The sequence below is a fragment of the Sciurus carolinensis genome, chromosome 3 (genome assembly GCF_902686445.1).
Source record: "Sciurus carolinensis chromosome 3, mSciCar1.2, whole genome shotgun sequence".
NCBI lineage: Eukaryota > Metazoa > Chordata > Mammalia > Rodentia > Sciuridae > Sciurus > Sciurus carolinensis.
In genome coordinates, this window is record NC_062215.1 from 41940962 (window position 1) to 41963772 (window position 22811).

Consider the following 22811-nt stretch of genomic DNA (forward strand, 5'->3'; position numbering starts at 1 on the left):
TAGCGAAGAAAGAAAACCTAACGGCAACGAGATTTTTCTTCATGAGTACATACTTGTCACTGGTGAAAATGTAGGCAACCACATCCTTCAAAGCTGCTAGCAGAACTCCCACTGCGAGTGCACAAACACCTGGAAAGCATGGAAGAAGCAACAAGAGGTGACAATTCTCCAAAGTGTGAGCAATCCTAGGGCTGACATCTCATGCAAGATTTGCATCCATGATTTGCAATAATGTTGCAGGGTATGGCGGTGCCCATCTGTAGTCCCAACTGCCTGAGCCCACAAGTTTGAGGTAACATAGCAAGATCCAATTCAAAAAATATATATACGGTAAATAACGTGTCTGTTTGCTGTCTATGAAAAGGACAATTAAGATCCAGTGATTCTGACTCTTTTTTCTAAGATAGACTCACAAAAAACAGCCTCAATAAGATTTCAGTTGCTGTAGTTTGAGTGGCTTTGTCCTTTCCAAAATTCATGTTGAAATTTAATCTCCAATGAAACTATTGGGAAGCGTGCTCTCTGCAAGGTGACTGAGTCATGAGGGCTAAGCCCTGAAGAATGGGTTAGGTGTCTCTGGACCCCTTTCCACCCTTCCTTCCCTTCTGCCACAGGAGAAAGATCATCAAGTCTCCAGCTTGGAACCAAAGAGCAGCCTTCACTAGACAGCCAAACTTGCTGGAGCCTTGACTTTGGGCTCCCCATCCTGTATGCTCTTATAGCAGCACAAACAGGCCGGGACATAGTGCATCAGAATCTTTTCTAACCGCTCAGATTTCAAGACACTGGAATAGCTGGAGGAGGTGAAGGTCAAGGAATGTGAAGAATTAGTCACTTTGACTCCACTATGGTCATAAAATATAACTTCATATGATAATTGCCTTGGAAATTATTTCAGTAGAACCAAGAACATTATTTACTTGGTATGTAGTAACAGAAAATTATAATTAGAAGATTTACTTGACTCAGTAAATTGAAAAGAGCATAGGTGAGTGAATGTAAGTGATTCAATTCACAGAGAAATTCTGACACACTGATTTTCACTTATCACATTAAATTCCTTAAAGACACCAAGAAGGAGAAGGGCTTTACTCACCTGCACACAATACGACAGTGGTACAGGAGCACCGCGCCTGCTCAGCATTCCCTGCCCCCAAGGCATTGCCCACTCGGACACTGGCAGCCACACCAAAGCCAAAAGGCACCTAGGAATTAACAAACATAAATCGTAACTTCAAAAACCTTGAAAATTCACAAATTAGCACACTAGGATCCAACTAGATGGATACTGGACAGACTCAGCATTCTGGGTTCTAGAACTAACTCTATTTCATCCTATCTGTGTGATGGGAAATAAAGGGCTCAGCCTCCTTGACACCTGATTTCCTCACTGCAGCCCTGATGTCTCCCTGCTTCACAGGTACCAGGCTAGGACCTCTTAAGGAAGCTGGATTTGGGTGTAAAGCCCCTCCTTTACTGCAACACCTTCAACAGCATGATTTAATTCAAGCTAGCTATTAAGATTTAATGTAATATAAACCATAAATATCATTTATTTATAAGAATTGAAGGATCCATGTGAAAAAGCACTTAGGACAAAGTCTGGCACATTGTAGGAACTCAATAAAGGTTGATGAAATCTGACTCCATAGTCCCTCATTGATGGTGGGCCAGATGAAACACTCCATGTGTGACCATCCAGACAGCTGAAATATGCCCCTTCAAATGCCAACACTTAATTTTAATTATCAATTATGGAAATCTAAAGCTGTAAGTTTCTTTGTTTCTCAAATAGATCACTCAACCATCCGTAATCTTTGTCCCCCAGATATTATCTTGCAACGCAGTGCTGCCTTCAGGCTGTTTGTGTAACATGGGTTGTATAGACAGACAGCTGTAATTTTGGCTCTCATGTCTACACCAGCTTCAACTTCTTGTTTCTGCCACAAGCAGCACCCCTCCCACAACCTTCTAATTCGTTATGGTTTTTGAAAACTAGCCTAAGTAAATAAAACATATATACTAAATTGTTAAGGTTAAGAACTTGAGAAACAATATATTTGGCAACATAAAACCATGTAAGACCTGTGCCCAAAGCATGTATCACTGACTTTCAGTTCAAGATGAATGACAAGGCTTACATGCTTGACCCCCATCCTTCCCCTGATATCACTAATAGAAAATTAATTTCCACGCTTTGTGGAGAGAAATTTATAGACAACACGGTGACTAGCAGAACAGCTTTTGGAAGAGGGTACTAGCACCATGATCCTGGGGTAGAACTATGGGGATCCACAGCCCCAGGGTATAGACAGAAGGCTAGATCATGCTCCTTCTTCCCAGTGGATCCCTAGAGTTTTGAAGTCCCAGGTTCATCATTGAGGCAGGGAAAGCAGTATCCAGGGAGTTGCCACTGAGAACTATCTGAGCTCCTTCTTACTTTCTACACACAGAAGGGCCAGGCTAACACAGAGAGGCACTGTGTGTAAGTTCTCCACATACTGTGTGTTCCCCAAATCAAGCCCCTTCTCTTTTGTTTTAGGGAATGGGTGGACATGGGTGGGACAGGAATATGGAGGTCAGACTACCTATGCCTCATAGCCCCTCACTCATAACCCCTAGCCAGACACAGCAGCATATGCCTGAAATCCCAGAAATGTGGGAAGCCAAGGTAGGAGGATCACAATGTCAAGGCCAGCCTGGACAACTTAGTGAGAACATGTCTCAAAATAAAAAATAAAAAAGGTCTAGGGACATAGCTCAGTACCACAATCGATCAATCAAAAATTAAGGTGTGACTTGAAAGAGATCACCTTTGCACCTAGCTCCCCACTGGTCCTTCCCATTCAGGGCAAAGATCTGTTGGAGAAAAATCTCCAAATCACAGAATGGAGATGCCATGCCAGCCATTTATTTTATGAATTCATATATTCACTCATTCATAAATATAAATGAATCATTAAGATCACCAAAGCTTTGAGGAAACTGAAGAACACATTCCTCCAAAAAGAAATCAGGATAAATAAAAGGCCTCTTGATCTCAAAGGAAACAAAATAGATGACTTAAGGAAGAGAAAAGAAAGATATACCTATACGTTAGCAGATGCCATTTCTTATGTGAAGATGATTTTCCAGAGGCCTATTTGGAGCTTTCCCCTGGGGAAAAATGAAACTGGAAGCAATTACAAATAATTTCACTTAATTTTTATCTAGTCTTTTTTGGTAGGTGACTACCTATAAATGTATATAATTTGTTTCTTTTAGCTTATGGATAATCTCATGTTCAATGAACTTCCATTTATATTCAAATTTGGGTCATACCAGAAAGCTCTACATTTGCAGTTATTCAAATATTATAAAAATTTGATGTGATGTTATAGCTGTAATCAGTGATTTTCAAACTTCAAATATAGTATATTAACAGATTACATTTTCACAGCATATCATAGTCTCCTAGTGATGTATATAACTGCCCTCAATCCCCTTCTCACCCTATTCTCTGCCCCTTATCCCACAGCAACAGAGGCTTGATTAATTATTTCAGTTGAGTAAAGCATGGTGCTAATGGACCAGGGTCACAGTTTCAAAACTTGAACAAGCCAGGTAGCATCATGCAGAGAAAAATTCTTCCACATTTGCTCCCTGGACCAGTAACTCCAGCTAGTAGTTTTGTTGATGCCTGCTGTTAATCCTGCAAGGAAAGAAGAGATTAATAAGCATGAGTCCTCTACCTTGACTAGAAAAGTTTGATATTCTAAGGAGGATCAGCTTAGGAGTCTTTATATTTTAACCTCCCCCTCTTTTTTTTTAACAACTTTGAAACTAAGCCAATATTTTTTTTCATCTTTTTGAGAATGAGGGTGCCTCAAATCAAATGTTTTTAAACTTATAATGTTCTCTGAAGGATTTTAAATAGATGTTGATAAATTACTCTTCATAATAAACAACAAAAGCTGATGAGTTTGTTCAAAACATGAAGTAGCCTTTGGAATGAAATTGTTATCTGAGAAATGAATAGAAATGTAATTACTTATCAGGAGGATATGGAGGAATGGTATTTCCATTTGTAGATAATACCTTGATAATTTTCTATTTTTGGTGGCATGGGGATCGAACCCAGGGCCTTATACATGCTAACCATGCACTCTACTCCTGAGCTACATTGCCAGCCCTAGGAATTATAATGAAAAATAGATTTGGATAACTTTTGATAAAGGACTAATTCCAGAATGGTCATGTACTGTTCTAATGTCTGAACATTTTCTGAGAATTTTGTCTTCTAATATGAATTTTCATTTATTAAGCAAACTCATTACCCATAAATGAGTTCAGAAGAGTTGGAAGAAAAACACACTATGCCCAGAGTATAATAAACTTGGAGTTGTGCTCCTTAGTGCTAATGCTGGGAGCATTCACAGTAGGCTTGTCATTTATAAATGGAAACTCTGTGCTGTTTTGTGTCTGCTCCTCTTGCTCTGTCATTTTCCTGAAGTTATATTGAGGCTTATCACCTCATTTGTACTCTTTTGTGTCTATGTGACTGGCAGTGTGAATCTAAAGTCTTTAAAATTTAATGTCAAATCAGGGAGAAAGATTAGTTACTCCTTTTGGGCTCTTGTGGCCTTAGCCCTTGTGTGTATGTATCTATAGTTTGGTCAGATATGTTCTAAGCACAGAAGTAGAGAAATGGGGCCAAAATTCAGACTTGAAAATGTTCTTCAATAGCTTTTTAAGAAGTTGCACTTCGGTGTGAATTTTGACACAACAGAATGACAAACTTAAGAGTTAAAAGCTGAATAAGTTCAGTTAGTGTGGTATAAAATACAGTTTTTAGAATATGTGATTGCTGAAAATAATTGTTTTACCTCAAAGTCTCAAGGTCACTTTCCCCGATTTAAGTGCCTGGCCAGCTGTCATAAATTACATATTCCATTATGGTTTTTTTTTTTTAAGGTTGCACATTGGACAGGGTGAAAATAAGATGTTCTGCCTAAAGCTACCATGCCTAATCTGTAAATGAATCTGTTAAGTGCTGTATTTGCTCCAGTAGCTTACTATGGAATGTTAACTTAGTAATACATTATACTTTGTTTTTCTTTAGGAATGTAATAGGTAAAATTAATCTCTCTCTCTCTCTCTCTCTCTCTTTTTTTTGGTGGGCCCCTGTTTAATCTCTCATCATCCTTTAAACTGCTGTGAATTTTGTTGTGACTTGAAAGCAAGGATAAAGGAAAACTTTTAGAGAGATTTTGATTTTTTTTCCCATTCCAGAATTTATGATCATAATCACATTTTGCTTTGTATTCACAGTGATGCACTCTTAAGCTGGCAGCTACAACCAAAAACCAAAAACTAGTGCATTCTGCTTCTTATAATTTGTCTCTGCTAATAAGTTATAAGAAGCAAGGATAACTAATTAGGGAAAATATTTTTATTTGGGTGTTTCTATAAACAAGGGACTATAATTCTTGTATTTTTTTTCATCTTTACTGTTTCTGTAAGCAGTCTAATGTGCCATGAAATTATTTTAAGGGTTTTTTTTCTATAAGAATTGTTTTTAAAGTGTTCTCATCAGATTAGGTGTAGATATATGTCAAAATATTACTGATTTTTAGGTCTGAGTACTGACCTGACAAGCAAGTAATTTGAACTCCACTCTGGAGGGTAGGGTGGGTATCAGTGAAAGTTGTGTGACTTTTATATTTCTGTGCCATCAAACATAGGTAACAGTATCAATTGGGCAATTCTGCTGTTTAAATGGGAACTATTGGCCTCTTCGGCCCTAAATAAAAGGGCTACTTTAAGTTGATTATTTTATTGTAAATTAATCCATCCTAATTTTTTAAAATTTGGTTGAATATTTTTCTTGTTAAATAATGTTTAAGAAATAAAAAGTGGAAGTTCAAAAAAAAAAGGAAGAGAAAAGAATATTTAAAAGTTCAATATAATATCGTCAGTGGTATTTAAAGGTAATACAATTTAAACAAGAACAATAGGTTCCTATGAAAAAGGGAGTATAAGAGAAAAAGAAAGCACTCTTGGAAATTAAAAATGAAACTCAAGAAAACTTAATAGCAGCAATCAACAGAAAATAAGTAAAAAAAAAATTTTTTTAAATATAAAAAAACCCTCAAAAGCAAGATTAATCCAGAAGTTCAGCTTTCACCTAACAGGAAATTTTAAAAGAGAATAGAAGAAAAAAACTGACAAAAAAGGGAAAGAGGTTATATATTTTTTAATTTCCCAGAGTTGAAGAACAACACAAGTCTTCAGCCTGAAAGGGTGTCAGTATTAAACAGTATTAAACAGAAGTAAAAAGTATCATAAGAAAATAGCCCCTGTGAAATTTCAGAACCACATGGATAAAGAACAAATGCAAAAAGCTTCAAAGAGAAAAATCATATGCAAAGAACAACAGCCAGCTTCAGATCAGGCTTCACGTCAATAACTGAATGCCGGAACACAGAGCGATGACTTCAGAATTCTAAGGAAATTATTTTGAACCTATGATTCTATACTGAGTCAAATTATTGATGAAGTGTAAAGGGAAAATAAAGACTCAAATATATATGGCTCATGATTTAACTTACATTTAATCTTGGGAAAAAATTCTTTACCTCCATTTTTTAAAAAAAAGCATTTTAAAGGAATCTAAGAGGAAGAAATGAGATCAAAGAAATTGCAGACTTAAGTCATGAAGAAAAAGAAAGAAATTCTGAAGTGACGGCTATGTAGCATGCTAGAAAAAGTCTAGAAATCAGTGTATACAAACTAAAATAAGGAACCAAAGGGTCCTGAGGTATTTAAGGAAAAAAAATGAATTCATATGTAATGGTTTGTTTAAACACCAGATGATCTTAATGAAATGATGAGGGCATTAAAAAATTCCTGTCCTAAATATTAAATAAACTAAAATATGATATGATTTTAACCAACTGATGAAAACAAGAAAAAAAATCATCAATTTCATCTTTAGGTGGTAAAGTTCTCTTTCCACAGTCTTAAGACTTTTGGTAACTATTTGGATAGCATTTCCTTCTCCTGTGTTGTAAGAACCATCAAGTGGATCTGTAAATTATCATATTTATAAAAATCATATTGTTACTAATGTTGGTTTTTTCAGCATTATAAAACATACAAGTATAATGTAAAATATAATTCAAAGGTTATAACCATCACACAATGAAAACAATAATATAGTAGCATAACATTGTGGTTGAGACCAGGAACTCTGGAGCCAGGTCCCTGGGTTCAAATCCCAACCAATTACTTCCTTGAACTAGGTCCCTCTTCCTCATCTCTAAATATACGGGAAATATCTAAATCCCTTAGATGGCCTTGTAATAAGGATTCCATGAGTCACTATTTGTAAATTTAAATTAGTGTCCATCTCATAACATGCAGCTGGCTGTAAAACAGCTTGTGGAATTTGGAAGGCAAATGAGAAGAGATACAGAAAGAAATATAATGACAAAATATTCCTCATCTTACGGGGGTCATAATAAGTGGATGATGACACATAATGGGGGGTGGGAGGGGTTAGTGTTGGGGTTGGAGTTGGGTTTAGGGAGGGGGGCAGGAATGGAGGAAGGAAGGACTGTATAGAGGGAGGGGAGGGGTGGGAGGGGTGGGGGAGAAGGGAAAAAAATGGCAGAATAAATCAAACAACATTACCCTATGTAAATTTATGATTACACAAATGGTATGTATGCATTTACGCCATGTACAGGCAGAGAAACAACATGTATCCCATTTGTTTACAATAAAAAAAAAAGATACAGCATCTATAAAGTTGATGGATCAAGAAAAGAGGCCTATGTTTATTTAAAGACATGAAAGCAACCACTAAGAGAACTAGAAGTAAAAGAAAAACCATAAGGTAGAGGAGACACTATGGAAAATGAGCTATATCCTTTATATTCTTTATCTTTCTCAACAGTCTTTGGTAACAATGATCAGAAAATGGTTGAGTGGAATGGCTGAGGGGAACAGACTAAAAAGAGAGGAAGCAAGTTTACTCTCACTTTTGAAAACTTCTGAACTATGTGAACATATTATTTGTTTCTTAGTATGAACTACTTTTATATTAAGATGGTAAAATTAAAAGCTACTGGGTCCTGGGTTCCATTCCCAGCACCAAAAAAATTAATCAATTAATTAAAATAATGAAAATAGTTTGTTACAGATAGGATTGACAGAAAACTGATAAAATCTTCAGGTTATACAGATTCCATGTAAGTGGATAAGAAAAAAATCCCACTAAACCCTAATTGACAAACAGGCCAAGGAAATAAACAAACAAAAAAACCCAACTAGTTAAACATAAATATAGGGAACCACACTGATAAAACTTAAAATAAAATGCCCTTTTTCATATATTGTTACCAAATATTTTTAATTGTTTTCTTAATTTCATTTTCAAATCATTCATTGCTATATGCAGAAATATAACTGAAGAGTGTGTATTGATCTTATATCTTACAACTTTGCTGAATTCATTTATTAACTCTAGTAGTTTAAGGTATATGTGTTTGTATGCAGATTCCTTAGAGTTTTCTATATAAAAGATCATGTCATTTGCAAATGGGAATAGTTTTACTTTTTCTTTCCATCTATATTTTCCTTTCCAATCTTGATGCTTTTTATTTCTTTATTTATTTTCCCAGTTAAAATCTCCAGTACAATGATCATTAGATTTTGAAAATATTTAGATTCATGTCTTTTTTTTTTTTTTTTTTTTTGTTTGTTTTTGCGGTGCTGGGGATCGAACCCAGGGCGTTGTGCTTGCAAGGCAAGCACTCTACCAACTGAGCTATCTCCCCAGCCCTAGATTCATGTCTTTAATCATCTTGCTGTCTCTGTCTCTTATCTAATGTCTCTGAATACTGTATCCACCCCAGTCTCCTACTCTCTCCCTCTGGAATTCCTACTACATATATAATTTCATTCAGTCTGTCTCTTTATATGCCTTTGTTTTATACTGAGGAATTTCCCCGCATCTATCTTCAAGTTCACTATTGATTTTTTTTAGCTGTGACTAACCAGCTATTTTTGTATATTTAATAGTAAATTTCAATGACTTTATTTTCCACTTCTCAAAGTTCTACTTGGTTCTTTTGCAAATATTGTTCTTTTGGTTTCAATTCTTTCTTTTATGTCTAATTATTTTGAACATAATAATTTTCTATGATCTTTCTTATGACTACATTGTTATCTCAAAATCTTAACTCTAGTTTTCCTGTTATATCCACTAACTCTTGCTTGACTGGTTTATTTCTATGTATTTTATTGTAAACTCACCACTAAGAAAGCTTGTTTTTTCCACAAGAATAATGAAGAATTATTAACTCCCCATCTCTAACAAAAGGAAGTCTCTGACAAAAACAGAAATTAGGTGGTGGATGCCAGGAGCCCGGGCTGGGGATAAGAGATGGGGAGCTTTTTGGTGGATGCAGTTTTCATTCTGCAAGATGAAAAGTCTGGAAATGGTCACACAATAGTGCAATTAATTATATCTCAGAACACACTGAGATGTACACTTAACAATTAGGATAGTATTTTATGTTAGATATATTTTACCACAATTAAAAACAAAAACGTAAGGAAACGGGAAGTCTGTGACAGAACAGATAGAAAAACAACTCTGAAGACAGAACAGTAGATGTCTACTGTTTATCAAATAGCTCTACTATCACCATTTAAAAACAGAAGCAGCCAGGCATGGTGATGCATGCCTGAATTCTAGCAACCGGTAAGGCTGAGGCAAGAGGATCACAATGTTTAAAGCCAGCCTCAGAAACTTAGTGAGGCCCTAATTGACTTAGTAAGACTCTGTCTCAAAATAGAAAATAAAAAAGGGCTGTGTATGTGACCACAGTGGTTAAGTGCCACTGGGTTCAATTCCCAGTACCAAAATACATACATACATATATACAGAAGCAAAATCAAAGCCCTCCCCTGATCTCACACATCCCAACTTTGACAACCAAGGTTAATCTTTAAGCAGAACTGTCTACTTCAGCAGCCTCTACTCCTTTACCTACCTTGAAAGTCATTCATTCAAATCTGGTTGTCCCTCTTCATCGTTCTATGAGATCGCTAATGGCCTTAATCCTAAACCCAATGGATACTCTCCAACCTCCCACTATGCTACCTCCTTGCATCCCTCAGCCCAGCTCCTCCAACTCTTAGCTGAGTTTCCTTCTGCTCCTGTCCTCTACATGTTAGGCCGGCTCCTTGACACTCTTCCTTTTTATTTCCAGCAGATCACATGAATACCCATTACAATTTTTTTCACTTTTAAGATTAAAGAAAAATATAAGGAAACAAAAATGATCTGTAATCCAATTTCCCAGACAACCTTTTAATCTTTTAAAAACAAGAAGCAGCTGAACACACCTGTAATCCCAGCGACTTGGTGGGGTAGTGCGGTAGGTTGCTGAGACAGAGGATCACAAGTTCAAGCCAAGACTCAACAACTTTCCAAGACCCTATCTCACAATAAAAAATAAAAAGGACTGAGGATTTGGCTCCCCTGGTTCAATCCCCAGCACAAGAAAAATTAAAAAAACAAAAACAAGAAGCAGACAAAAAAATGGGAGTGTCCTATATCTGGATAGGGTGGGAATATCCAAAAAAGCATCAGAAGATAAAAGACATTACCCGGCACAGCTGTTCAAGCCAGACTCGTGATTTTTCTCACTCCCTGCCTTGCAACCCACACCAAACTCTGACCTGTCATGCTGCCTCCCCACATACCTAATTCATTCACTTTTCTCCTCCTTCACCTCCAGCAGCCTCCTCTGTCCTTTCCACTCCCAACTACAACACTCACCTGAAGCCAGCTTCTACACAGGATAAGAGTGGTTGTTACTTGACCTGAGACCCCAGGCCCTGTGTGCAGCCTCCAACTTCCCCTCAATAACCCTCAGTAACCCCTGAGCCATGCCAGACACAGTTCCTTCATGGGGCCTTGGCTCAGGCTGCACAGTTGGCTCCCACCTGTGGACTCCCCAGGACAGTTACTCTCATCCTTCATGTCCCAGCTTAAGTGTAACACATACACACCCTTCCTCACTATCCTACCTAAAAGGCATCTGCCTGTTTTTATGAATCTCACACCATTTTTGCTTTTTTTATGGTGCTTATCATATATATATGATATTTGCAAAGCTCTTATCTTTCTTTTTTCTCTTTCTTCCTCTCCTTCCTTCCTTCCCTCCCTCCCTCCCTTTTCTATCTGTGTCCTATCTGAGTCACAAGAAAAGAGAAGTTGTCTCCATCTCACTCACCATCATATTCCAGCACCAACTCCATAGTGGTTAAATGTATATGCCAGGTACCATGCTAAGTATCTCACATGTAGAATCTCATTCAGTCTTCACCTGAACAGTAGATATTTCCCCCCATTTTATATAGGAGGAAACTAAATCTCAGGAAGGCTAAGTAAGGAGCCTACATCGCATAGTCAGAGAGTGGCAAGGCTAGGACTCAACTGCACGTGTCTGGCCCTAATTCATCCATGCTGTCATCACTATGCTATTCTCTCTCTCTCTCTCTCTCTCTGAAAGCAATGATGATGGCCCACAGGGTTTATGTGAAGTAGGTGCTGAGTCTCACCCCATCCTTACCATGTAAGCTGCAGAGGCCAGTTCATAAATGACAGCCTGTGCTCCAAGCTCTGTCACGTTAATCAGCCCTGAAAGGTTGACACATGCAAAGAACATTCAAATATTCAATTAAAGCAAGCATTTTCCTTAGAAAACTAGAACATATTTTAACTTAAGAGAAGCTAACTATGCCCCAGAAGCATCAATTGATAACAGAATTCACTATCAGACTGTTCTGAAAAGAATCCCAGGTATCTTTTCCTCAGGGAGTTGCCAAGATTTCAGGCTGCTAAGATTGACACAGCTCATTCTACAAGCCCCTGCTCTACCAGGGAAAAAAACATTGGGTTCAAAGTAGAAAAGGCTCCTAGAGTTGCAGGTCATTCCCAGAAGATGTGGGGTCATAATGTGGGAGTGGGAAACAGAAGGACAAACTCTATGCATTGCTGATAGGATCACTCAAGTGTGCAACTCTCCATAAACTGCTTTGTCTGTTACTCTTGTCCTCTGTTTAATCTATCACATTACTAGTGATCAGATGGCTAAAATGAATACCTATACTCAAATCACTACAATTCAGTAAACTCACAGATCATAGCTAAAACAGAGCCAAATCAATGACTCTGCATTTGTTAAAATCTTAAAAATTTGGCTGGAAGTCAGGTGTTGTGGTGCACACCTATACTTTGTAAGCCAACGCAGGAGGATGGCTTGAGCCCAGGAGTTCAAGGCCAGCCTAAGCAACATAGAGAAATCTGTTTCAACAACAACAAAACAGACAGATGCTCAGGAAAAGTCAAATGAAGCACAAGGCAGTCTGAATCAGGAGACCTGGGTTGTAGGTTTTGTTCTCCCACTCCAGGACTCTTGGAAAACATCTTACCAGTGGCCTCCCTTTCCTCACTTACAAAATGCAGGGTAGGTCAGCAGTGCTCAAGCACCACCCAACACAAATTTGGTTGGTGGAGAGTTTATGCCTGTATTAAAAACCTCCCTGAGAGCCTGATAAAATGGTGCAGGGTAGAGAAGCAACACTTAAGTTTCTAGGAAAGCTTTGGAGATGTGACTAGCCAGGCTGTGCATAGGTGTCTACTGGACTGCTGACAGACCTGCGAGGAAGGTTCCAATCTCGAAGGTCCACCACTCGATGCACACCATGAACATACTGGGAATAGCCAGGTGGATGTAGGAGCCCCATTCCTGGAAGCACTCCCTCGTCCAACCTGCAGAACAGAAAACAAAACAGATATTTACTGTATTCTCCGATACTAACCATTCTATTTCAGATACTGGCCTCTTCCACATGATGAGAGGCTAGAAGTAGACTCAGTTCTCCAGTAAGATATAAAGATGTCAAAGAGGACCAGAGTTTAAGATGGCAGGCACTAAACTGTCAATGTTTAGTGAAATTGAAGTATGTTTGTGCCCTATCACCCATACATGCCGCTCTTGGACATAAAGGGCAAAGATAGCTTTGTAGTACACCATAAAAAATGTAGGTTACACACTGTGCAGACTATGGCTGTGGAGTATGAGCAACAGCAAGGAGACCATCAAGGGATAACTAGAGAAATGGTAAAATAAAATATGATAGATGCACTGTATGATTGAAAGCAAAACACTGCATACATATATGATACACATATGTGTTATATGCAACAAATATGTATATATGTTTATTTATATATTTGTGTGTGTATGTGTGAATATGGATAGATCCCTATTTTTTTTTTTTTCCTGAGAGGGGCTCCCGAGCACAAGTGGTCATCCTTCTTCAGCCTTCTGATTAGCTGGGACTGGGTGTAATACCACTGACCCAGTTTTGAGTAGATCTTAAAAGACATTGTGCTCACAAACAACAAATGTAAAAATAGAAAAAACAGACTGTCAAGATTAAAAAATTCTTCTGTACATCCAAAGGACACAAGCAGCAGAATGAAAAGGTAATGCACAGAATGGGAGAAAATATTTTCAAATCATATACCTTGTACAGATGTCTGGATGTCATAAAATCCATAACTCATAAATAATTTCTGCAACTCGGCAATGAAAAAAAAACAATTTAAAAATAGGCAAAGGATTTAAATAGACATTTCTCCAAAGAAAATATACAAATGCATGAGTATATAAAAAGAGTTCAACATTACTAATAATTAGGGACACGTAAATCAAAATGAGTTATAACCTAATACCCATTAGGATATCTAGTATCCAAAAACAAACAAACAAACAAACAAAAAAAAAAAAAACAGAAAGAAAGAAAGAAACCAAAGAATAAAGGTTGACAAAAATGTAGAGAAATTGGAACCCTTGTGTACTGTTGATGGGCATGTAACTATGGAAGAACAATATGCAGGTTCCTCAAAACATTAAAAGAATTGCCATATGATTCAGTAATTTCACTTTTGGGTATATATCCCAAAGAATCGAAATTAATTTTGGGAAGGGATATCTGTACACCCATGTTCATAACAGCATTTTTCGCAATAGCTAAAAGATGGAAGCAATCCAGATATCCATTGACTAATGAATGGACAAGGAAATGTAGTTTACACATATAATGGAATAGTATTCATCCTTTAAAAGGAAGGAAATTCTGACATGTACTACGACATGAATGAACTTTGTGGACATTATGTGGACATTAAGTGAAATAACTCAAAGACCAATAGTATATGATTTCAATTATATTAGGTATTGAGAGTAGTCAAATTCATAGAAACAAAAAGCAGAATGGAGGTTCCCAGGGCCTGGGGCATGGGAATGGAGGAATGGGGAGTTATTGTTCAATGGGTACGGAGTTTCAGTTTTCCAAGATGAAAAATTTCTAGAGACAGATGTTTCTATTGTTTGCCTTAGTGGTAATCTAGGTGGGGCGCTTGGGAGGTGACTGGGTCCTGATGGCAGCACTCTAGTGGATTAATGGACTAATGGGTCGGTGGACACATGGTTTATCTTGGGAGTAGGTTTATCATAAACGCAAGCTGTCTCTGGCATTCTTGCTCTGTGTCATCAGGTGATGCCCTCCACCATTTATGATGTGGAAAGAAGGCCCTCACCAGACGCTGAGCAGAGCCAGCACCATGCTCTTGAACTGGCAAGTCTTGGGAACTATGAACTCAAAAGGCCTCTACTCATTACTATTCATCCAGTCTACAGTGTTCAATTAGAACAAAAGAAAATGGCCAAAACATATGGTGTTGATGGTTTCATAACAGTGTGAATGGATTTAATTCCACTGATCTGTACACTTAAAAGTGGTTAAAATGGTAAATTTTATGTTTATATGTTTTACCATAACTAAAAATATAAACAAAAAGAAAACACTGCTAAATCAGAAGTCAACAAACTTTTTCTATTAAGGGTCATGTGGTAAATACACTTCACGGGCCAAATGATCTTTGTCACAACTATTCAACTCTGCTCTAGAAGCGCAAGAGCAGCCACAGGCAATGCATAAAAGATTAGATGTGGCTGTGTTCCAATAAAACTTCATTTATGAAAATAGGCTACAAGCCAGATTTGGCTCATGGGTTGGCCAACCTCTGTACTAAGTGAAAAAGTTTAGGGAAAAGAAAGAAATCTAAACTATAATACTATCAGGTAAATACAAATGTGTAGGCAGGTCAAAAGAACACGGCACATTTTCCAGAAATATACAATGAAAGAAATATCTAACACAGAGTGCCTTGCGGGGAAGAGAATGGAAACTGACATGAAGGGAGAAATACCCTAATGTGGGAGGGACAGAAGGAATATGACATTGGTGTCCCATAAATGTAAGCATGAGAAACTCAGCACTTTGCAACTGAGGTTCAGAGTGGGAGAAGGAAAGAAGTGGGAGAGGATGAGGCAGCACTGAACACACCAAGGAATTTCTGAAACATGAAAGCAAAGAAAGGCACCAAGAGTCAACTTGACTAACACCATTGGAAAGCAATATGGTCTTCTCAGGGAGAAAAGCACAAGCCTGGGGCCCTACCCTATACCCCAGATTTGGATGTGGTAATTTAGTGGAAGAAAAACACAACAAACTGACAGAAAATGAGCAGCATAGATTGCCAGATAGCTATGGATGGCGAGAAGGGTAGCAGGGTCAAGGCATTGGCCCTAGTGATCAGGGAGAGTCAGGAGCCAGGAAAGCTCTGTCCCCTATCTGCAAATAAAGACAAAGCTGCCTGCCAGCCCTGGGCACAAGCAAGCAGACTATCCTGAGCCATGAACAGAAAGGGTCACCACTTACAGAAGAACCTGAGCCAAGAAATGCTCAGGCACAGCCCATTAGACCTGAGCAGGCATAGGCCTTTAACCAATGGTCAGGGCATCCATGTGACTCACAAGGAAGACGGCCCGTTGGAAGACAAGTTCACAGACAACACCATAAGGAAATCAGACAAAAATCACAGTTTGAGATGGCAGGCCTCAACCAGACACTGTGTAGTGAGATCAAATGCTGTATTTCAACACATCTAAGGAGCCATTATGTGTCAGACAGAAACTGCCTATTAAATTATAACATTTTAACACATGAGTTGAAAAATAAAGTCCATTTTAGAGATATTAAGATGTAAAATATATGAGTCTGAGAGTCAGTAAGTTATAAGAAGTAAGTTCCATGACCCAGGATATAAACAAATAAGAAATACCATGTCAGAAAAAAAAAATGACACAAAACATGTAAGAGATTTCATACCTAATCAAGTAAAAATACAAACTAAAATAAATTTTAAAATCTTAAAATGTTCAGAGGCAAAAAGTTTTAAAATAAGGATAGGATGATATAAAAAAGAACCAAGTAAAAAATTAGAAATAAAAATAAAGCATGACTGATGTGATCATACACCATGTGTAATCAGAAAATTGAGAAAGTACACTCCATTTATGTATATCAAACTGCATAAATGAATTCTACTGTCATGTACAACTAATTAGAACAAATAAAAAAAATTTAAAAAATAAAACTAAATTGGCAAAATTAAAAACAATAAATGAATAAGAAATTAGATAAGACATAGGACATAAGAACTACAGTTAACTATAATATGGCATGTAAGGCTGAGGAAAAGGAAAATGAAGGTATGACATCTGGGAAGAGGAAAGAGATGAAAAATGCACATTTTAATATATTATAGTGAGCATTATGGTTGTTTAGCCAACCACCACTCCTAATTTTCTTGGAACCTTCTGATTTTCTTTCAGGGCTCCAAACTTTCCTTGGACACCAATACTGAGACCCTGCCTTTGAATTTCTAGTTATATGAGTCAGTTATATAAACCTTAAGGGTTAAGCTAGGTTGAACTGTTTTTTTTTTCTTTTATTACAGATTATTCTATATATCCTTATACAAATATGCATATAAAAAGTTTAAGAACAATCGTAACCCTCAATGTAATCACTGATTGAATTAAGAATCATCTGTGGATACTAAGACCATTGGATGAAAAGTTATTGGGGAACTAGTTAGTCAAATGATCTCCATCACCCTAGAGATTATATTCTAGTTACAAAGGACAAAATGCATATTTCCAGTGGCAAAATCTGGCTGTTACTGCCCCAGTCAAATGTTCAAACTGTATCACCTGAAATTATACGCCTCCAGGACCATGCAAAAAGTACTCCTCATCCCTATGTAGTATTCTTGCCCTAAAACTTTAACCTGAATCTACTCATGAGGACAAAACCAGATAATCCATGTGGGATATCCTACAAGATAATTGTCCGAGACTCTGGAAAAATCAGTGTCTTAAAAGAAAAGAAGGGAAAGATTATTTAGATAAAAAGATAATGGGGTGCGGATGTAGCTCAGTGGTGGGGCACTTGCTCAGCAGTCACGAGGCCCTGAGTTCTATCCTCAAGCAGCAAAAAGGAAAAAGAAAAATGGAGGATAAAGAATCAACAACCCAGTGACGTAAGGTTGGTTCAACATCCGGAAATCAATAAATGTAATTCATCACATCAATAGACTTAAAGTTAAGAATCATATGATTATTTCAATAGATACAAAAAAAGTGTTTGATAAAATACAGCACCCCTTCATGCTCAAAACACTAGAAAAACTAGGGATAGTAGGAACATACCTCAACATCGTAAAGGCTATCTATGTAAGGGCCCATAGGACTTAAAATCAGCATACTACAGTAACGAAGCCACATCAATGTTCATAACAGTTCAATTCACAATAGCTAAACTCTGGAACTAACCTGGATGCCCTTCAATTGACAAATGGATAAAGAAACTATGGTTATATATACACAATGGAATATTATTCAGCCATAAAGAAGAATGAAATTATGACATTTGCTGGTAGATAGATGGAGTTGGAGAATATTATGCTAAGTGAAATAAGCCAATCCCAAAAAACCAAAGGCCAAATTTTTTCTCTGATAACTGGATGATGATACATAATGGAGTGTGGGGTGCAGCAGGGTAAGAAAAGAATGGAGGAACTTTGGAATGTGTAGAGGAAAATGGCAGGGGGAACAAAGATAGTGGACTGAGACAGATATCATTATCCTATGTACATGTATGATTACATGAATGGTGTGAATCAATATCGTATACAACCACAGAAATAAAAAGTTGCACCCCATTTGTGTGCAATGAATCAAAATGTAGTCTAAAAAGAAAAAGAAAAAGAGGAAAAAAAATAAAAGAATCAACAACCAAATGCCCAGGAAATTTAATTGAATCTCGGATCTCAAAAACAGGTTTAGTATATGATGTTTTGGGGACTGTTACGGAACTTGAATACAGAATGATATCAGAGGTTATTACCAGATATATTCAATAAGTTTTTTCTTTTTTATTCTCTTCAGTATAATACTGATGTTATGGTTATTCAGGAGAATGTTATGTAGAAGAGATAACTACTGAAATAATTAGTTTTGAATTGTCATGATGGCTATAATTTATTGGATGGCAAAAAAAGTGAGACATATGGGTCTATGTATAGAGAGTTGGATTACATTTTTAAAAAGAGAAACAAATGCGACAAGATGTTAACAGCTGGTAAATGTAGATATAGTATGTTTGAATGGTCATTAAACCATTCCTTTATACATTTTAGTGGGTGTGAACATTTTAAAAATAAAAATTTGGAAAAAAAATGAAAATTGCTTGCGACTAGAAAACAATTAAAAATATTTAAGGTTAATAAAAAATAGCAGCAACATTTGTTGAATGCATAACAGCCAGATTTCACCACTGGAAATATGTATTTTGTCCTTTGTAACTAGAATATAATCTGTAGGGTGATGGAGATCATTTGACTAACCTGTTCCCTAATAACTTTTTATCCAATGGTCTTAGTATCCATAGATGATTCTTAATGCATTTTATACTACAATCTTTGTTCCAAGTCCTTCACATATATTTAAAAAATGAGGTAAGTCTGATTATTATCATCATCATTTTACCACTGAGAAAACTGAGGCAGAGATAAGTCCCAGAGTCCACTGCTAAGAAGTGGGACTTGACCCCAGACAGTCTGACTACAGTCAAGGTGCTTATTCACTGGGCCCTACTCCAGATGAAGAGGAATAGAGCAGAGAGAAGTAAAGAAATGAAGGAAAAAAACTGATCACAAACACAGAAAAAAATAAAAACAAGCAAACTGAAACAAAAAAAATTAGAAAATACAAAGAAAAGTCCTACTAAAGAAGCCTACTATGTCTTAATTGCAATAAATGCAAGTGGGTTAAAAGCTATGATTTAAAACTAGAGACTCAGAGAATGAATAATATAACACGTTGTTTATAAAAGAACAAAATGGCACGGAATGGTGGAATAAAAATAGCTGGCTAAGTACATGGACAAGCTGTACTTCCATACATTGTTGACACAAGTTATTGGGGTCCTGGCTCATGAAAATCAATACGAAAGAAAAGCAGTTTCCATTTTAGTGAGACAGAATGACCGAAGACCTTGAATTCTCACTAAACCAGATCCAAACAGGCTCCACACAGAGCAAGCAGTTGCAAAAATAGGCTTACTGGGCTTGCTCACAATTCTCCTCAGCTAAGGAAGTATCAAGCTAGTCTATGATGAGAAAACACTTAGGATATGCATTTTGGCAAAACAAATGGTTGTAAAAACATGGCAGCAGTCACAAATAATACTTTAGATGATATTTGATGTAATGGAGAAATCTACCCATAGACGAAGGGATGCCACTGCCAGACTCTCACTACCTCCAACTCTGCGTCCGTGGACCTGAATAATTGACCATCACTGATATCCTTAACTCAGCTAGACAAGAAACTCATTTCACCTTTAAAAACACCCACAGATTGAAACTGACAGGAAGAAAAGTTGTGCCACATACATGAAAACAAAAAGAGATAAGGAGGTAGCAATGCTTACATCAAACAAAATAGATTTAAGTAATAAACTATATAAAGAGACCAGGTCACTACATAAAGGTGTCAATTTATAACAATTTTCACTATATACGGACCCAACATTGGAGCACCTAAATATGTAAAGCAAATATTAACATATCCAAAGGGGAGGAATCAATAGCAATACAAGAATAGTAGGAGACTTCAGAACCCTACTTCCAGATAGGTCATTGCACAGAAAATCAGTAAGGAAACATTGGACTTTAATTACACTTCAGACCAAATAGACTTCATACATAAAGAACATTCCATCCCACAACCACAGAATATAAATTTTTCTCAAGCAGACAAGGAACATTCTCTAGCATAGAGCACCTATTAAACTACAAAACAAGTCAACAAATTTAAGAAGTCTGAAATCATACCAAGTGTCTTTTCTGACCACAATGGTAGCAAACTAGAAATCAATAATAGGGGAAACTAGAAAAATAAAAAAATTGTAGAAATTAAATGACACACTCCTGAACAACCAAAGTAACCAAAAGGGGAATCAAAATTAGCCTGAAACAAATTCAAATGAAAATACAATATACAAAAACATAATGCTGCAAAAGCAATTCTAAGAGGAAAGTTTATTGAAATAAATGCCTAAAAAATACCTCAAATAAACACCCTAAGTTTTACACCTCAAGGAACCCAGAGTTAGTAGAAGAAATAACAAAGATGAGAACAGAAAAGAATGGAACAGCACACACACACACACACACACACACACATGCACATACACACATACACACACACACACACAACACACACACAACACTAGAAAAGATCAATGAAACTAAGACTTGGGCTTTTGAAATGAAACAGAACTGACAAACTTTAGCTAGACTAAGAAAACAAAAGACTCAAATAAATAAAATCAGAAATGAAACAGGAGATATATATACCACTGAAATATAAAGAGACTTCTAAGAACTATTATTTGAAAGTCGTATAATTTGGAAGAAATGGACAAACTCATAAAAACATAAAACCCACTAAGATGGAATAATGAAAAAACAGAATATCCGAACAAGCCAATAACCTGTAAGAAGACTGAATCAGTAATCCAAAGCAAAGCCCAGGATCTGATGGCTTCATTCATAAATTCCATCAAACATTTAAAGAGGAATTAATATCAATTATTCTTAAATTCTTCCAAAAACATACTTCATTTTATGAGACTAGCATAAGCATGATACCAAATTCAAACAAGCATATTACCGAAAAAAATACAGGTCAATAATCCCTGGTGAATATAGATATAAAAATTCTCAACAAAATACTAGCAAACCAAATTCAACAGCACATTAACAGGTTAATACTCCATAATGAAGTGGGGTTTATCCCTGGATATGATGAATACATATGTGATACCATATGATTACCACAATAGATCCAGAAAAGATTTGATAAAAGTCAATATCCTTTCATGATAAAAACTCAATAGATTAGGTATAAAAAAAATCTATCTTAACACAATAAAGGCTACACATGGCAAGCCAGAGCTAAAATCATACTCAAAGGTGAAAAGTTGAAATCTTTTTCTCTAAGATCTAGAACAAGATGGGTGTCCACTCTTGCCATGTCTATTCAATACAGTACTGAAAATAACAACCACAGCAATGAGGCAAGAAAAATAAAAGGCAATTAACAAAAAATAAAAGGAAATGAACTCAGGATATCAAAGAGCTATCTGACCTCCCATGTTCACTGCAGTATTCTTCACAATTACCAAGACATAAAAACAACCTGAGTGTTCATCAAGAGATGAATGGATAAAGAAAATATACACACAGGAATATTATTTAAAAATTAAGTATTTTTAACTATACAGATGAATCCAGGGGACATTATTTTAAGTGAAATAAGCAGACATAGAAAAATAAATATTTGCATGATCTCATTTATGTGTGGAATCTGAAAAAGTTGAACAGAAACAGTAGGAGGGTGGTTACCAGGGGTTAGGTGGTAGGGGAAAGGGAATCATGTTGGTTAAAGGGATTAAACATTCAGTTTAAGAAGAATAAGTTCTGGAGACCTCATGTGAAACACAGTGAATACAGTTAATAATAATCTAACATGTAGTTCAAGTTTTCTCAGAGAATAGATCTTGCATATTCTTGCCATACACAGAAGGGTAGCTCTATGATGGAGAGTTTACCTAGCAATATAGCAGTAATCATCTCACAATATACATGTATATCAAAACATTATGTTGTATACCCTAAATATACACACTTTGTTAATCACACCTTAATAAAGTTGGAAAAACAGAAACAAAAATCTAACATTATGCTTACCAGTGTACTACTAAATGCTCAAAGGAATTTAGCTAAGTCAAAAATGGTTCTATTTTGTTTCATGGGTTAGTCTACTCACTTGAGCTGATGAGACAAAATTTCACTTTCATAGAACATGATAATTTGCAAGAAAAAACTGGGATTTTGTATTAGTAATTTTAATTCATGTTAATTCTTATAACTCAGTAGCTGCAAATAGTTTTCTATGAACAAAGTCACCTTAAAAAATCACACATCACCCTGAAACTTTTACATTTTCAAGAATTTAAATATTCATATAATTTTTAGATTTCCCAAAAGATAAAAACCAGAACTCCTTGTGAAAAAAAAAAATTTCAGAAAACAGAATTACATATTCCTGAATATCAAGTGACATAAGGTAAGAAAGCAATATCGCCATACCTCCCCAGGTGTCGACGTAGATTTTTTTCCACCACACATAAAGGAAAAGAAGAGCAGACAGGACGAACTGGGAGGTGGTGTTAGCCCAGGCAGATCCTCTGAAGGAGAAAAAGCA

At 36.5% G+C, this 22811-nt stretch overlaps 1 protein-coding gene across 2 annotated transcripts in view; it reads right to left on the reverse strand.

Annotated features, from left to right (window-relative positions):
- LOC124978893 (multidrug and toxin extrusion protein 2) overlaps positions 1–22811 on the reverse strand; it is a 55729-nt gene that overhangs the window by 20246 nt on the left and 12672 nt on the right. For both annotated transcript variants that reach the window (XM_047542803.1, XM_047542804.1), the window contains 5 exons: positions 22697–22794; positions 12719–12832; positions 11631–11698; positions 1097–1205; positions 54–129 (listed from right to left, as the gene is read on the reverse strand). In XM_047542803.1, coding sequence (XP_047398759.1) covers positions 54–129; positions 1097–1205; positions 11631–11698; positions 12719–12832; positions 22697–22794 — 465 coding nt within the window. The remainder of the gene's footprint in view (positions 1–53; positions 130–1096; positions 1206–11630; positions 11699–12718; positions 12833–22696; positions 22795–22811) is intronic.